Source organism: Strongylocentrotus purpuratus, unplaced genomic scaffold, assembly GCF_000002235.5.
Source record: "Strongylocentrotus purpuratus isolate Spur 01 unplaced genomic scaffold, Spur_5.0 spur5_scaffold_9, whole genome shotgun sequence".
Lineage (NCBI taxonomy): Eukaryota > Metazoa > Echinodermata > Echinoidea > Camarodonta > Strongylocentrotidae > Strongylocentrotus > Strongylocentrotus purpuratus.
In genome coordinates this window covers 17,256,234-17,271,846 of record NW_022145615.1, presented here as the reverse complement: position 1 = coordinate 17,271,846, position 15,613 = coordinate 17,256,234, and the positions used below count along the sequence as shown (strand labels likewise).

Here is a 15,613-nt window from a genome sequence, read left to right as displayed (position 1 = left end):
CTTTCTAAAAAATGCTAAGAAATGATCTGAATACGAATTAAAACATTTTACTTAGCCAAGTAAAATTCTAAGTAAAATACTAACTTAATGTTCTAACCTCTCCCTTGCCTTTATAAGCAAGCACATGAATATGAAGATCTGTCTACACAGGCCACTTCCTGGGGTTATTTTTGTGTCATTTTTGTGTTTTTGTGTTGTTTTTGTTGGTGTCAGGCAGCTCAGTGAAATAACTATGAAGTGGTCAATTGTGTGATATATCACCAAAAAATAATTTAAAGGTAAAGACCAGTATTGGAAACGCCCCAATTTCAAAAAATGAAATGGAAGCTCTTATTACCAATCATGTGAAAGAGTATGTTTTGACTAATACATGATGATAAAAATTTTGCCGGGAAACGTCCTATTAATTGATATATTTGGTAAATTAGTTTATCTATTGGTGTGTGAGAGATAAACGCACGTGTCGCGCACGTGTGCGTAGTCCCATATACATCTTTCTGTGTACAGTGCTTTTAACTTTACGAAGACTGGGCCAAATTTCTTATCATTTTGATGATTCCAGAACCTTGCAGTACATCTATGCTAGATGATCAACCTTTTCTGATCGATTTTAACAACGTTTCTTTCACAATGCAATCGCATGACCATAACTCAACTTTATCTTTAAACTAATTTATGAAATCTTTTCTTTTGATCAGAGGGAAGAGCTTTGTTCCATCCCCTATCCTCACAGAGGTCTGTCAGAACGAACCAATGCACGCACCTGGGGCGTACGTGGACGAACTACAAAGGTATGTAGGAATGAAAATGAGATGGGAGAGATGATGTGAGGTGAAAGAGAGAGAGAGAGAGAGAGAGAGAGAGAGGAAAAGTGAAAGGGGGAGGGTAAGAGAGAGAAAGAGAGAGACGGAATGTGTAAGAGAGAGCGAAAGAGAGAGACGGGTCGAAGAAACATACCCTCAGCGAAGTTTTTATGAACGAACTAGTAAAACCCTCGGTTGCATAGAGGGGTTAAACAGCAATGATATACCGGTAGATATAGACATAGAGATAAAAAGAGAGAGAGAGAGAGAGAGAGGGAAAGATAGAAAGAAAAGGAGAGATTCATAGAGATAGAGAGGTTGATAGAGTGGAAGAGAAGGATAGAAGGGAAGGTGGAGGGGCAGGAAGAGTAGTTCAAATGAATCTTGATGAAGAGAGAAGTTGTATCAGAAAAGGGGAATAAGAAGTGTAAAATAATGAAAGAGACCATTGTCATATTTTAGAGCAGTCCAGTCCAGTTGAAATGCAATAGAACATCTTAATCAGACTAATTCAATCTATTTGTGACGGTAGTTCTATCTTAGTAGTTTAAGGCTCATGACCCAAACATTCTTCCCTTGTTAAAGCGACTGCAATGGGAATAAAAGACACCTTTAATGAGTAATGCTTTATTAGCACTTTGGTGATCGAGCCCCTGGGATGGATAAAAATCACTATCACTTTTGTTTGATTGCTTTGTCCAGAGAGAGAGAGAAATAGAAAGAAAGAGGGAGATGGAGGGAGGACAGGAGGGAGGGAGGGGAGAGAGAGAGAGAGAGAGGAGGAGGGAGGAAGAGGAGAAGAGACCATCACTACATGGGAGGTAATGTTTGTAGTGTTTGTAGTGATGAGAGGCTTCAATAAGTAATGCATTTGTTATCATCATAATCATCATCTCTTAGGATGGTTAAAAGTTACTATCATTTTCTTTGGTTGTTTGTCCAGTGAGAGAGACCATCGCTACATGGGAGGCAACACCCGCGGTGAGGACAGACAAGGATGCTTCATCTGCGGTGACATGTCACATCGGAAAAACAACTGCCCAAGGAACAGAAACAGAAACCAGCAGAAGAATTCAACCTGGTGGTCTGGAGATGGAAGGAAGGTAGGTTCCTGCATCTGGACACCTACCCCCTGGACATTCACCCCCTGACAACTACCCCCTTCCCCAAGACAACTATCCCTCCCCTAGGATAGTTGTCCAAGGGGTAGTTGTCCTAGCGGATGGTTGTCCTAGAGGATGGTTGTCGTAGGGGGTAGTTGTCATAGGGGGTAGTTGTCGTAGGGGGTAGTTGTCCTAGAGGGTGGTTTTCTGGGGGGTAGTTGTCCTAGAGGGTGGTTGCCAGGGGGGGGGGGTAGTCGTCCTAGAGGGTGGTTGCCCAGGGGGTAGTTGTTCTTGGTGGTTCTGGAGGCAGGCAATCAGAAATGAGCAGTCCATGTATTGGATCTCTCCGTAGTCGATAAAGAGCCTCCACCAGGCAATGTTCTGATCAAAATATTGATAACCAAGTGCTCTTAGTGGAGCTTACCAGGTCAGTTTTTTCAGGGCTCTTTGAAAGAATTAAATGTTGTAACCCTGAAACATTTATTTACAATTGAAATCAGAGTGACAAGTATTTGATCAGGTTTCAAAAACAAACAAAATTTGTAATTTGTTCATAAGATCTGTATCTCGTTGAGACATCTGAGTTACTGGCATTAAGATTGATACATACGGTACTTGCATTCCATTATCAATTCCCCCATATTTCAACAATATTCTACTGAATATCAGCTTATAAAGTAAAAGACATCTTCTCCTTACATGTTGTATTCTATATGACTGAAAGCTTGTATTGTTGTTATTCCGACTCTGTGGAAATGCAAGTGGAAATGCAAGAGGTATGCTATTTTGAAAAAGTTGATTATGAGTAGTGCTGCATTGTTATTTTTGTCCTTTACTAATACCTTTTTCCCTTATCTCCTCTCATCTACAGCAGGGTCGCAAAAGCGGTGGCGGCGGCGGCGGCCGAAGGAACTGAGCAGTCAGTATTATCTTGAAGAACTATTTTAGAACCATTCTGGTAGGCCTGCGTACATTCATGAGCTACGGAAGGGATTGAACATGCTTCTAAACACGGCAATCTTCATAGGACACTGCAATGTGTGACAGGTGTCTCGAAAAACACTGGCTGGACACTCATTTTTGGTGCTTAAGGTGTACACTTTAGTTCATGCGATGCCAACACGAGCACCAAATCACCAGCACCAAGTTTCGTTACTTCATTGTTTGTAGCTTTTATGTTTTTTTCTGTGTCAAAGATTTGCCTGGCGATTGGACTTTGTTTTCTGTCTTAAGCATGGAAGTCAAGATATGTGGAAAGAAGTTCAGCTGTGAAAACTTGAAGCAATAAGTTATTTATTTTTGCTTATGTTATATTTTTTACAATTATGTATGGGGGATACACATTTTCTTTAGTTGCCATCAGCAAAAGATATGTTGATCGATTGGTATAGGAAAAATGCAACAACAAAAACAGACTAAAGATTGATGAAGTGATATTGTAGATCAGTAAATGAAATTTCAAATATAGAGAATGAGTGTTTAGGAATGAAAAGGGAGGGATGTTCACATTAGGGGTGAACAAATAAAAAGCTTGCACATTTCCGTTTAGAATTGTTTGTACTTAACCTTTATCTTCTTCTACAACAGGGTTTAGAATTTCTTTTTCAAATATGCAGACATGATTCAAGAAGAAAAATAGGGACTTATCTTCCAAAGCGAGAATAATCAGTTGTTTCAATTACTGGCTCTGATCCAACACAAGAAAAACTTGAAAATTTTCCCAGCTTTTTTCATCCTGTAATTATCTTTCCATTATGTATTTTTCTTTTTGTATTTTTTGTATTTTTTGTGTATTCTTTGTGTATTGTGTCATAAGCAGTCTATTCTATTAGTTTCATTTCAGAGAATATGCAATGTTGGTGGCAAGAGAAAGCTTTGTTATCTTTCAAACAAATCAAATGAAAGCTGTGCTTGTCATGAATGTGATTTCCAACAAGTTTTTGTTAGTTACTTTTGCAATTTGCTGCTCCGCACAACCCAATTACCACATGATAAACAGTTTAGAATATGAAGTTTAAAGTGTATCAATAGCCAAAACATGTTTGAGGTATTAAGGGGCTCTATGTTTGTATATTGTAGTCAAATTTGAGCTTCAAATATATCTCCTTCAAAGAGATATTACAGTTTAAATACACTCCCAGGGAACTGTATAATGCTTGTTGAGTAGACTACTAAATGCGTAAATACGCTCTTTCATAGAAAAGGGCTCGCATGGAGCACAAGTCCAAATCAGGTTCCGTGCATGCAGGGTTTTATGCCATCCTTTATTTTCCTCAAACATCCTCAACCATTTAACAATAGAATGCCAGATAAAGTTCTTTTTGGAGGTTGATTTTATACATTCTACCCATACACAATTTTTTTTTGCTGGTTATTTGTCCGCTTTCAGTGAAATTTTCTTGAAATGCGGTTCCACTGCGAAAAGAGAAGGATTAAGTGGGCTAGTCCAAGGCATGTGGTCATTAGCTATCCCATTTGTCACAAAGAATAAACCAAATCTATACAAGAATATACATATCACGTGTCATTTTTCTTCTTTATTTTGCCTACTCCAAGCTCCAGTAGGGCCATCAACTTGAAATCATTGGTGGGTTTACCAAAAGTTGTGATGATGTTGGTGACGTATGGGTCAGAATACAATGGGCTTACCTCAATTCAGTTCCCTCCCAAAAGTTATCCATAGTTGCTAACATTCCATTGTTGTTCTAAACATTTACATCATGGAGTGTAACAATCAATGTTTACTATATCACCCTCATGTCCATTTATTCACCTTGTTTTCTTGCCAGTCATGGAGGGTCGTTTCCTTTTTCATGTTTTATTTTGGCTGCACAAATGTGTCTTTGATATTTCATAAAGAGTATATTATTATATATACCTGTATAGATTCTTCATGTAGTGTAATAAAGCACCCGCTATCATTGTTTGTTATAGTATTTCTTGTACTCCCCTTTTCTATTTTCTCAATTTCGATCGATTGAGAAGTTCTCTACCAACCGAGCTTCTGGAAACAGTTGAGATTACCTTAAAAATTAAAATACTTGATGCAAATGTGGTATTAATACTACATGTACTTCTATCCTTGCAGTGCTGTAGGTGGTTTGCATTTAATGCTGAAATTCAAAATGGGTTCATTACTTTGAAATGATAAATACAGATGAATTATGAAAATTGGAACACTTATCAAACCTTATCTCATTAAATTATCTGCAACTCATTTGAAACTCAGTAAGGCATTATACCACACTCAATTACGTGGACCTAATTTGTATCCTAAAAATATGTTAAAAAACAAATGGGCATTTTCAAACGAAACAAGTATTTTTAATTGATTAAAAAATCAAGTTTTTTTGTGGGTAAAATTTGCCAGTTTTAAAGATTTAAGTCTGCCACTGGAATGTTTTAACACCCCAAGATGTAATGTGAAGCTGAAATCCTCTTTTTATCTTTCCTCACAACCCAAATATGTGCAACTCACTGTAGATTTCATTTTATACATGTACTTCTGAAGATACAGTTTGGCTAGGATAGGAGAAATAGACATTTTGTTTCAAAGAATGATTGATAAGAACCAACTAACTCATTCAAAGTAATTATATTCTTGGAATAGAGATTTGAAAGAAGAAATGGAATGGTTTTGAATAAGTTTATTTGCATTTCATTGGCTTCAAAGTTTGAAAAAATAATTTGGTCAATCGCAACAGTATGGAGTAGAAATAAAAGATAAAAAATCAAGTTGGTTGTGTTATTGTTGATAAATGTACAGTCCGGCATCTATGATCGACATGTATTTGATGAATTCATTTGTTTTCATGAGAACTCTTCATTTATAAAAGAGAATTGTTCATGAGAATATAATGTGTATGGGTACATCACAATATATTTAAAGATCACCTTTTGATTGTTCACTGCTTTCGTGTAGTGCTATTTTTGTAGAGTTTAAATTTTCTCAACACTTTTTTCCCTACAATGTTTACCAAACTGCCATTCATGAGAAATACAGATTATGTATGTAAACAAAGTGTACATTTATACATATACAAAATTATGGAATAATAACTGGACATACATACAATTAGGAAACCATCATTACTTTCCTTTTTTTCTGGGGGGGGGGGGGGTGGCCCATTGGCCTCTTAAATCCTGTTGCAACTATTCTATGAAAGTATTATACAGGGATGAACTTCAATCAAATTTTGTGTACAGATTTTACAGAGAAACATTACCAGGGCAAAGTTTTGGGAATCATTGTGTTAAGAGTTGAAAGTTCACCTTTTATGACTATTGACATGATTGTCACATTATTTTGTTGGAATATCTTTTGGTAAAAGGACTTCCTTATTGGAAGAATAAAGTGAACGATTCGGATATTATTACCGTGACAACAAGATGCAAGTATGATAAACATGGTCAAATTAACTTGCTATGTTTTAGTGTCATGACGTCAAATAGATTTTTTCAATTAATGGTCATGTTCTGCATATTATCATGAAAGTATTAGTTTCACTGATGAGGCATTTTGTATTGAATATGTCACACTTTTGTTGTGATATTGTTATTATGAAGAAACAAGGTTAAATGTTTTTGCGGGTAGTTTTTCTTTTGAGGAGGGGGGGGGGGGGGGGGGGGGAGGCACTGAATTTTGTAATGGTTTCTTTTCCCTTTTTTTTTTAAACGAGATACAGGCATCGCACAAACACACACACACAATTTTATTGTTTTTCTAAATATTATTTTATTGAAGGGACAAACTATGTTTGAAAAATTAGGTGTTGCAAAATGCACAAGTTTTAGAAGATTGTTAGTCATCTTGAAATAGGAAAAAAAAACAGATATACAATGAATGTGCTGTTCAGGCAAGGCATATACATGCACTTTTCAAAGTAGAAAAGGAACAAGAAAAAGAAATAGATATACATGCAGGAAGTTGGTCTACATATACATGTACGTATGTACACATTTAGCTTACATTGAATTTTGTGTATTCATGTTTTGTGCTACTGTTGTTCATTTTTGTGTATGTTTTATGATAACATATTGTGTTAACTACCAAACAAATGTATTGGTGGTATGTAATAAAGCCAGTCGAGACGTTTAATCAGGCATGTCTGGAGTGGTTATTTTGATTTTTTTTAATATGGAAATACTGATGATGATGATGATGATGATGATGAAATTAAGCCCAATAATAATAATGATATTAATACTGTTATTATACATGAAAAATATTGGCAAAAGAACAACAAATATCAGAATGTGATACAACGGGTAATTCAGCGAATATTTACAGCGATGCAGGAGGGTAATGGGAAGAATGTTTATTGTATTAAACATGAGAGATTGTGCAAGAGGGTGGCTATTGAGAGATAGAGGGAGGGAGAGACAGACAGACGGAGGGAGGGAGAGAGAGATAATTTGGAGCTTCAGTTTTTGTCTCGCCTGCGTAGCAAAAAAAGCGAGACATAGGCGCCGCTTTTCCGGTGACGGCGGCGACGGCGGCGACGGCGGCGGCGACGGTGGCGTCAACATCAAAAACTTAACCTAAAGTTAAGTTTTTTTTAAGGGTAATCAAGTATCCCCAATCATGTGAGTAGAATTTCAGATCACAAAGTCAAGGTCAAAGGTCATTTCAGGTCAACAGACTTGGACTATGTTGTAGCATCATCATCGAAAACTTAACCTAAGGTTAAGTTTTTGAATTTTTGATATAATTTTGAAAGTATAAGTTCTTAGTCAATGAAACTTGAACTATAGGGTTATCAAGTCTCCCCAATCATGTGAGTAGAATTTCAGGTCACTAAGTTAAGGTCAAAGGTCATTTAAGGTCAACAAACTTAGACTTTGTTGTGGCATCAACATCAAGATTTTCAAAATGCTTCTTCTTCGTCATTTTTCAACCGATTTTGATTCTGATTGTTTCATGATAGAGCTAGGAGGGGGATTTAAAACTTCTACACAGAATCGTGAAATTCATTATCTATGCTAATTTATGCAAATTTATTCGAAATCACAAAAAAATGCTTCTTCTCCTTCATTTCTCGAATTTTGAAATTGTTATCCATTAATGAATTATGGTAATTTATGCAAATTTATTCCAAAAATAACAAAAATCTCTTCTTCTCCCTCATTTCTTGACCGATTTTGATTTGGTTTGCCTTATCTGGTAGAGCTAACTTTGGTGCACTAAACTTCTACACAGAATTTTGAAATTGTTCTCCATAAATTAATTATGGTAATTTATGCAAATGAAATGAAATTATGTCCCTTCCAGGGCATCAAATTTTAATTTTTTGACCAGTTCAAAAGTGTACCACATAAAAATTTACGATATTTTTTGTTGCGAGATGCGGATGAGCGCTTAGCCTATAATCTAGGCGGAGTGCCTCACGGTTCGTAGTCTCGCCGTATCAGACGTTCTGCTTAGGGTTAGTCTAGCAGCAAAGAAAAAAGCTCGGCACTCCGCCTAGATTATAGGCTAATGAGCGCTACGTCATAGACGTTCTGGTTTATCATATTGAATTGCGTTATGCAGGCGAGACCGCCGAGAGCGTTTCCCTTGTTTATTCTTAACCATGCCCTTGAAGTTAATGATAAATAATAATGGCTCGTTCTTTTATAACGCCTTACAGATAAGTATATTATTACCCCGGTCATTGGATTCAGGCTTACCCGTTCACAATGTATGCACATTCTCCACTCCCCGGAGAGCAGCCAGGCGTCATTTTTACGTCATTGTTACATACATACTGTCACCTGCCATGGTTAATCTTAAACAAGTCGAGAAAAGAATCAGGCTTACTTTCACTTCTACCTCATGTTATAGGCAAACGTTGTTTCCCAGGGTCATCTATCATTATCTCCACCCACGTGTTTACTGGGTACCTCCTTTCAGGGACGTCAATCCTTTTTAAAATGTGGGGGGGGGGCACAATGGAGTAAAATATGAAGTGGCGCGTCCCCAGGGGAATGTCTGAAGGGTGTCGTCCCAGGTGTCGTTCCCTCAGAAGTTGAAAGAAATTCGAATTTTCAAACTCACTTGGCGCGATTTGGTGCACACTTTCTAGTAATATTAGACTGAAAATCATTGACTAGATTCCAATGGATTTTTTTTTCCTGAAAGGGGAATATCTTCTGTCACTATCACAAAGACTCGGAGACATATTTGCTATAATTTGATATGCTCTATCATATGCCTGTCCTGGCATGAACACGTACGTGATCTTTCTCGAGTTATGTCTCGTTATGTTGGTGTTACAAGTTAAAGCCTTTTGTTTCACTTAGTATTTTGTTCACATTGTTTACAATTCTTTTATTCATTCACGTACTTCTTCTTACTGTATCATTGTATATTTTGATCATACTGACCCATTATTTTTCAGATTAAGAACTTTGAAAATTCCTGATATTCATTAATTATGCAAATTGCAGTGTTCATGTACCAAATTAAAATATAAAAAAAGAGCTGCCTCTAATTTTGTAACGATTTTACTCTGAATAAAGACATTTATAACTACCCAACCAGACATTCTCCTGATTTCCATTTGTTATTACGCCTATAAGTGCCTCAGTCTATTATCGATTAGATGTGTAGGCCCTGACGTTTGGAACGTATTGCCACCTGATATACAAACTTGTAATAACCTTTTAAAAAGAAACTGAAGAAATTCTTTCTCTCCAAATATGCTTGTTAACTTTAGAGGTACACTATAATATTGCTATATTTTCAAGAAGAGGCAATAATGTGTATTTCCTTGTTTTGCTCGTTATTCATGATTTTGATTCAAACATTTATTTTGTATTTTGTTTTTATATTTGTAACGACAGAATGTCTTATTTTAAGCCATGTTCTATCTCAACATAATAATTATCAGCTATAATGTTATCTTAGGAACTTAGCGCTTCAAACATCTTTTGTTTATGCACTGTTCCTACTAAGTATTATATCTCGATGTAACCCACTGAATTTTATTATCAGTAAATAATAATGTTACATGGTGAATAAATAAAACAAACTCACAAACAATACATATTTGCTATACAAGCTTTATTATTTTCATTATTATGTGAAATGATTCCATGGAGTATCTTGATAACAACAATTCGGTTTAAAATTAGTAATACATGTACCTGTCTTTTTATTCATTATCACTCACTAACATAACGTTTTGGTACACTGTTTTGGTATATTTTAAGATATTTGTTTCATCACTTTCGTCAAATATTTAGTGTCCATCCATTGTGACACTTTGTAAGACAAAACAAAAAGGCAACTTGTAAGTCATTGACGTAATTTGTAAAAGTGAAACTATATAAAATACTATTAAAGTATAAAATGGATGTAAGTGAGTAATACGTGACCCTCTACATATTGAATATTATGTTAACTCTGAAAAATCTCGCAATAATATATAAGGTAACATTCCATATTTCCATTTACCATACAGTATGATAACATTCAAATTATCATTAAGTACATGTCTACAGAATACTACGGTTTAATAGTTGCTGAACACCATTGTGTAGCAAGCACAACAAATTCGATCAGAAATAACTCGGAAGTTGCGGGCTTTATGATTCGAGTTGAAGAATATAGTTTGTCAGGTTTATTAGCAATCCTTACCATAAAACCTGATTAAATGATGTTTTGAACATACTAAATTTAAACTGAAAGTATATTTAAATATAACTCCTTTACCTATATATTTAACAATAGATACTGATCATCATGTAATAGGCTTACTAGTAATAATTAATTTATCTATAACATTTGAGATTTCTTCTAATCAGTATTATATTACTGAACACGTTTGTTTTAAAAAAAAACACACACAGATAATACATCAAATAAATCAAGGCCTCTTTTAAAGTGCAACGGCTTTGACCTATGACAGTGACAGCTCGAGATATGAATACTGAATTGTACTTCAGATCATGTCTATCCTAATCTACAAATGAAATGCAATTGCAAGTTCTGATTATGTATTTCAAAATGTTTTCAATTTTTTAAAATAAAATATACACTTACAATGTCATTGCATTACTGTGTTGTTGACATCCCAGGGTAAATAAAGGTCCATGAAAAATGAACTCACAAACAGTAAGCCGTATTCGTAAAAATAAGTAATTACTAACTAGTAAAAGCTTCAAGTAAAAGCATTAGCTATAGTAGATAAGTAAAATGTGTAGCTTAAATAATTGCTTAAAATCACATTCATAACCTTTCACTTTATGGTAACACCTGTTACTTGCCGCGGCTAGCAAGTTCTCAGGTATTTACAGCAGAATCTCCAAAAATAGCGTGTTTTTTTGGTGAAAATCTCAGCAACACAAATTATATTTCAGAATCATTCATAAATTTCATAATAAGTTACTATTGTTACTCATATCAATTTTAGGCTAGTTGGAAATATAAGATTTAGAAATATCGGCTTTAAAGATTTGTTAATATAAATTTGAAACAACCTCATTAATCCCATTAATGAATTAACAAAATGTTGGATGTCAAATTGTTGGTTGTTGTTCTATATATATATACAGATGCAAAATCAAATAAAAATGCCTAGCATTGAGTAGAAAAGATAATGCGTTTCACCAGACAAAGTGCATTTTATGCCTTAAAGGTAAGGGGTGTAAGGAGGAAGGACCTGGTGAAGACTACCACTTGCTTCATAAAAGTAACATATCTTCATCAATGTACAGAAGTTAGACTTTAAAGTTGAAAATCAACTACATAAATCATGAATAGATCTGCTTGTAAAAACACTAGATACTGCTGAAATATCACTTTGGTTAATAAACATAAGCATTTACTAATCTAGAAGCATCGACTTATAAAAAAGTAGTAACTACTTTGGCCTAAAAATTTGGTATTACTGATTTACTTTTTGTTCTCATTTTATTGAAAATCAATCATATTTATCTAGTATATTTTTATAATTGAGTCGTAATATAAACTGCTTCCTTAAAGGTACTATGTCCCTTTTGCAGCCAACCTCAAATTCTGTAGAACTTTGCAGGAATTATGAATATGTCATGTATGTCCTATCTGTGAAATTTAAACGTTAGCAGTGTCCTCATATTCAAATTATGCAAGAAAACCCGTTTACTTGCTAGACTTCACTGTCAGACACTATTGAGTGACTGACTGGCTTTTTTTTCCTTCTTTGGTAATAACATACATGAAAAGAGTTGTAAAGGGTACATGAGCATTTGTCTACGTCAATAACCCACTTCTTGTGATGGCCAAGATTAAACTGATTGAATCTTTGCGCAGCATAAAACGTATTGTCTGAAAATCATAGCCCTAAAGTCGATTTGACAACTAATAGTCGTTATTTTTTCCACTTGAAGACATTTTCAAGCCCCACCTTTTTTAGGGAAGTTCTAAATTAGTATTATTTTTCAAATGCAGTTGGAATTTAACTTTTTCATTTTTTTGGCCTGCAAATGGGACATAGTACCTTTAAAAGGGATTGGTAGGGATGACACTAATGATAAATAACGCGGGCGCGCATAGACAGACACCGTTTACGTCACTGCCAATCTCAACTCAGGAAGCATTTTATATTACAACTGAATTATAAAAATATAATAGTCAATTATGATTGATTTTATTTAAAGGAGAACAAAAAGTATATCATTATAATACCAAATTGCACAAATTGCATTTTTTTTTAGCTTATCAGACCGTCTGGTCCTTCAGGTGGAGTTCAACATTGTTATACGCTTTATTAAAATCTAACAAGTAATAAAACATGCCCTCTCATTATACAAAACATGATAAAGATGTGTGCCATAGGCAACGTACGGGAAACAGGGTTTGGTCTTATACAGTTCAATACTTGATCTTCATGGTAAAGGAATTTTGGTAACACAACCCTTCGGTCTCAGAGACCTAATTCGGCATTGAACATGTTGAAATACATAGCTACATAGATTTAGTGCAGATACTCGGATTGCCTGACATATCATCATCTACAGATGCCGTGGTAATGGTAGATATCTTATCATTGTTCATATTCTTCGTGTCATGGTTGCCTGATACACTTTCATCGGTACTACCCCTAGCACATAAACAAATATCATTTAGCACGAGGCGAAAATCTTTAATACGAGTCCAGTAAATGATGGGATTTATGATTCCGTTTAGCCCTGTTAGGCATCTGGACAAGATGTCAAGAATTTTATACCAAAATGCCAAGTCAAGACCACCGTCGACAAAGACGACGACCCAATCGAAGCGCGCGTAGCTAATTATTAAAGACACACAATGCGGGGTCCAGCAGAAAAAATTGGTACCTACTACCAGCGCAAAGGTTAGCAGCACCTTTTTATTTTGTTTTATACGCTGCACTAATGCATTACCTGATAGCCCAGCCTTACGCGCTGCGCCCGATAATGTCAAATAAATAACCGCGTAGCAAGCAGCGCAGATGGAGTGAGCTACAAGCTTTAAAACCGGGGCGATGAGACGGGCAAAAAATGATGTTGCGGTAGGAGACAGTTGAAGGGCGAACAGGGGGCCCACAGCCAGGATCCAAAGAATGATACAGGTGGCGATTAAGCGAGGTCCCGTGACGAGGTTACGCTTGTTGAATGGATCAAAACGAAGGATGATGAAGCGATGAAAGGCCACAGCTAAAGTACTGGTTATTCCGCAGATATCAGAGCCGCGAGTCAAAAGAAAGAGTGCAACCACCTGCAATGAATGAAAATTGTTTGAAATATTCGTGTCGCAGTAAAGACTATACACAAATAATATATGTTTGAGGATATTTTTCCTTGGGGTCCCACGTTTCATCTTCATTCGATGAGGAAAGTGGCTTTCAAAAGCGCGAGAATCATTATAATCCCTCTACTCCCATGCACTCTTGAGGGAAAATTCCCTTTTTTCAATGTGTGTGTGGGTTTGAAATAGTGCTTAAAATTTTCTATTGCGAAGCGACCAAGTCGGAGTAAAAGAATAAAACAAACCGAAAATATGGTAATAATTTGGAATGTTAGTGGTTTCCAACACTTCGTGCGTATTCCCAAGAGTCATGGTACCCTAGCTCTTACGAAGACGGCTCTCTTTATAGGACATTCAAGAGCAATTTTTGTAAGAGAAAACCGGAATAAAAATAAGACGAGATATTATATAGTAAAACAGATCATTAAGAATATTATCAGAACTTATTAACAGGGGTACGTATTCATAGGCGTACGAGACGAGCACTAAAGGCGCTGCAGCCCCTCCTCCCCCAATGGTGAAAATTACCATTATTCAGACAACCGTCACCTTGTTATAGGTGATTTAAATAAAATCCATGCAGTTAACTTAAAATTTGATGAAACATCTCCTTGTTAACGTACTAGCACGCAAAGCTGAGAAACGGTAAAATTGATGTTCGGTCAAGAGACGTAAGCTCCATTTGGTCGAATTGTGCCTATGAACTAAATGAATGAAAAGGGGCACTTTCGAGGTAGTTGAATTGGGGGTACGCTCGTTTTGCCCCCAAGCTGTGTGCCGTCAAGGATCATTCAGGTGTAGTGATTGCCTTTCATATAAAAAAAAAAAAAAAAAAGCGGTATCCGTTTTAAGTAATGCCCCAAAATACAAGCTCTGGTTTTAAGAGAATTTATCTTATCCTTTAAAATTCGAGTAAATTTATAATATGCTTATAGAAAATTATATAAAGAATTGTGACTATGAAAATGTTTAATAGAGGTGAAGACATAATAAAATCACTGACACGGCAATCATTTGAAGAAAGAAGAAATTATTGCTTTGCTGTTTTAATGTATAAATCCGTATATGGTATTGCACCAACACATCTATGTAATGCAATATCAACGGTTTGCGATATGCATAATATAAATAATATAGCAGCTAACACAATAAGTGTAATATTACCGAAATCTAATTTAGAATGCCCTAAGAGCATTTTTATGTATGCAAGAGGTGTTATCTGGAACTCATTACCTAGTACTTTTCAGAATTTGATGAGTATTTATTCATTCAAACACCTTTATAAACAACTGTATTTTCATTAAAAAGTGTACTAAATAACCAGTGACACCATATACACATTTATATCTTTTTTTAAACCTATTTAAATAAAATCTAAATGTCCTGAGCATTATACATCATCGGAACTGTATTTAAAACTATGAGTGTTGTTATTTATCATGTTGGTGTGGGAGTTGTTGGTGAGTGCTTATATTGCTTCGTTGACTGGTAGTTCAGGTGTATTGATGATCTATGTGCGTGTTGTGTTTCGTTTCCTATAATGTGTGCTGGGTGAGATTCTGATACTATAATACTATTGGAGAAAGAGTTAATAACATTTCGTGAGCATTTTCTTACTGTGTTTTAAATCGTTGGATAGTCTCATTTTTGTGATTCAGGGTAAATCTATCAATAATATTTTATCCATGTCTCTTGTCGCTGGTTATTTCACATCATTTCATATTATTTAATATTCCTGTAATATATTTTGTTTTGCTTCATTTCATTTGTTTGTATGTTATATACCGTTGTATATACCGTACAGGACCAATGTGAAAAACAGCCTTGGCTGATATTGTCATTCTGTATAAATATTTAAAATAAATAAATATATATTTTTGTATCCGAATTTATTTTGGATATCTGTCTTGTGCCGTCCACACAAATAATATATATATATATATATATGAATTTGGCTTTCCTTTAAGAGATAATTTTTC

General features: G+C 35.3%; 1 protein-coding gene across 3 annotated transcripts in view; it reads left to right on the top strand.

Annotated features, from left to right (window-relative positions):
- LOC582810 overlaps nt 1-4,040 on the top strand; it is a 32,275-nt gene extending 28,235 nt beyond the window's left edge. For 2 of the 3 annotated variants that reach the window (XM_030976594.1, XM_030976595.1), the window contains exons 27-29: nt 699-791; nt 1,747-1,906; nt 2,778-4,040. In XM_030976594.1, the coding sequence (XP_030832454.1) occupies nt 699-791; nt 1,747-1,906; nt 2,778-2,822 (298 nt within the window). In that variant the 3' untranslated portion in view covers nt 2,823-4,040. The remainder of the gene's footprint in view (nt 1-698; nt 792-1,746; nt 1,907-2,777) is intronic. The other variant, XM_030976596.1, reaches the window with a different exon arrangement.
- The last annotated feature ends 11,573 nt before the right edge of the window (nt 4,041-15,613 follow it).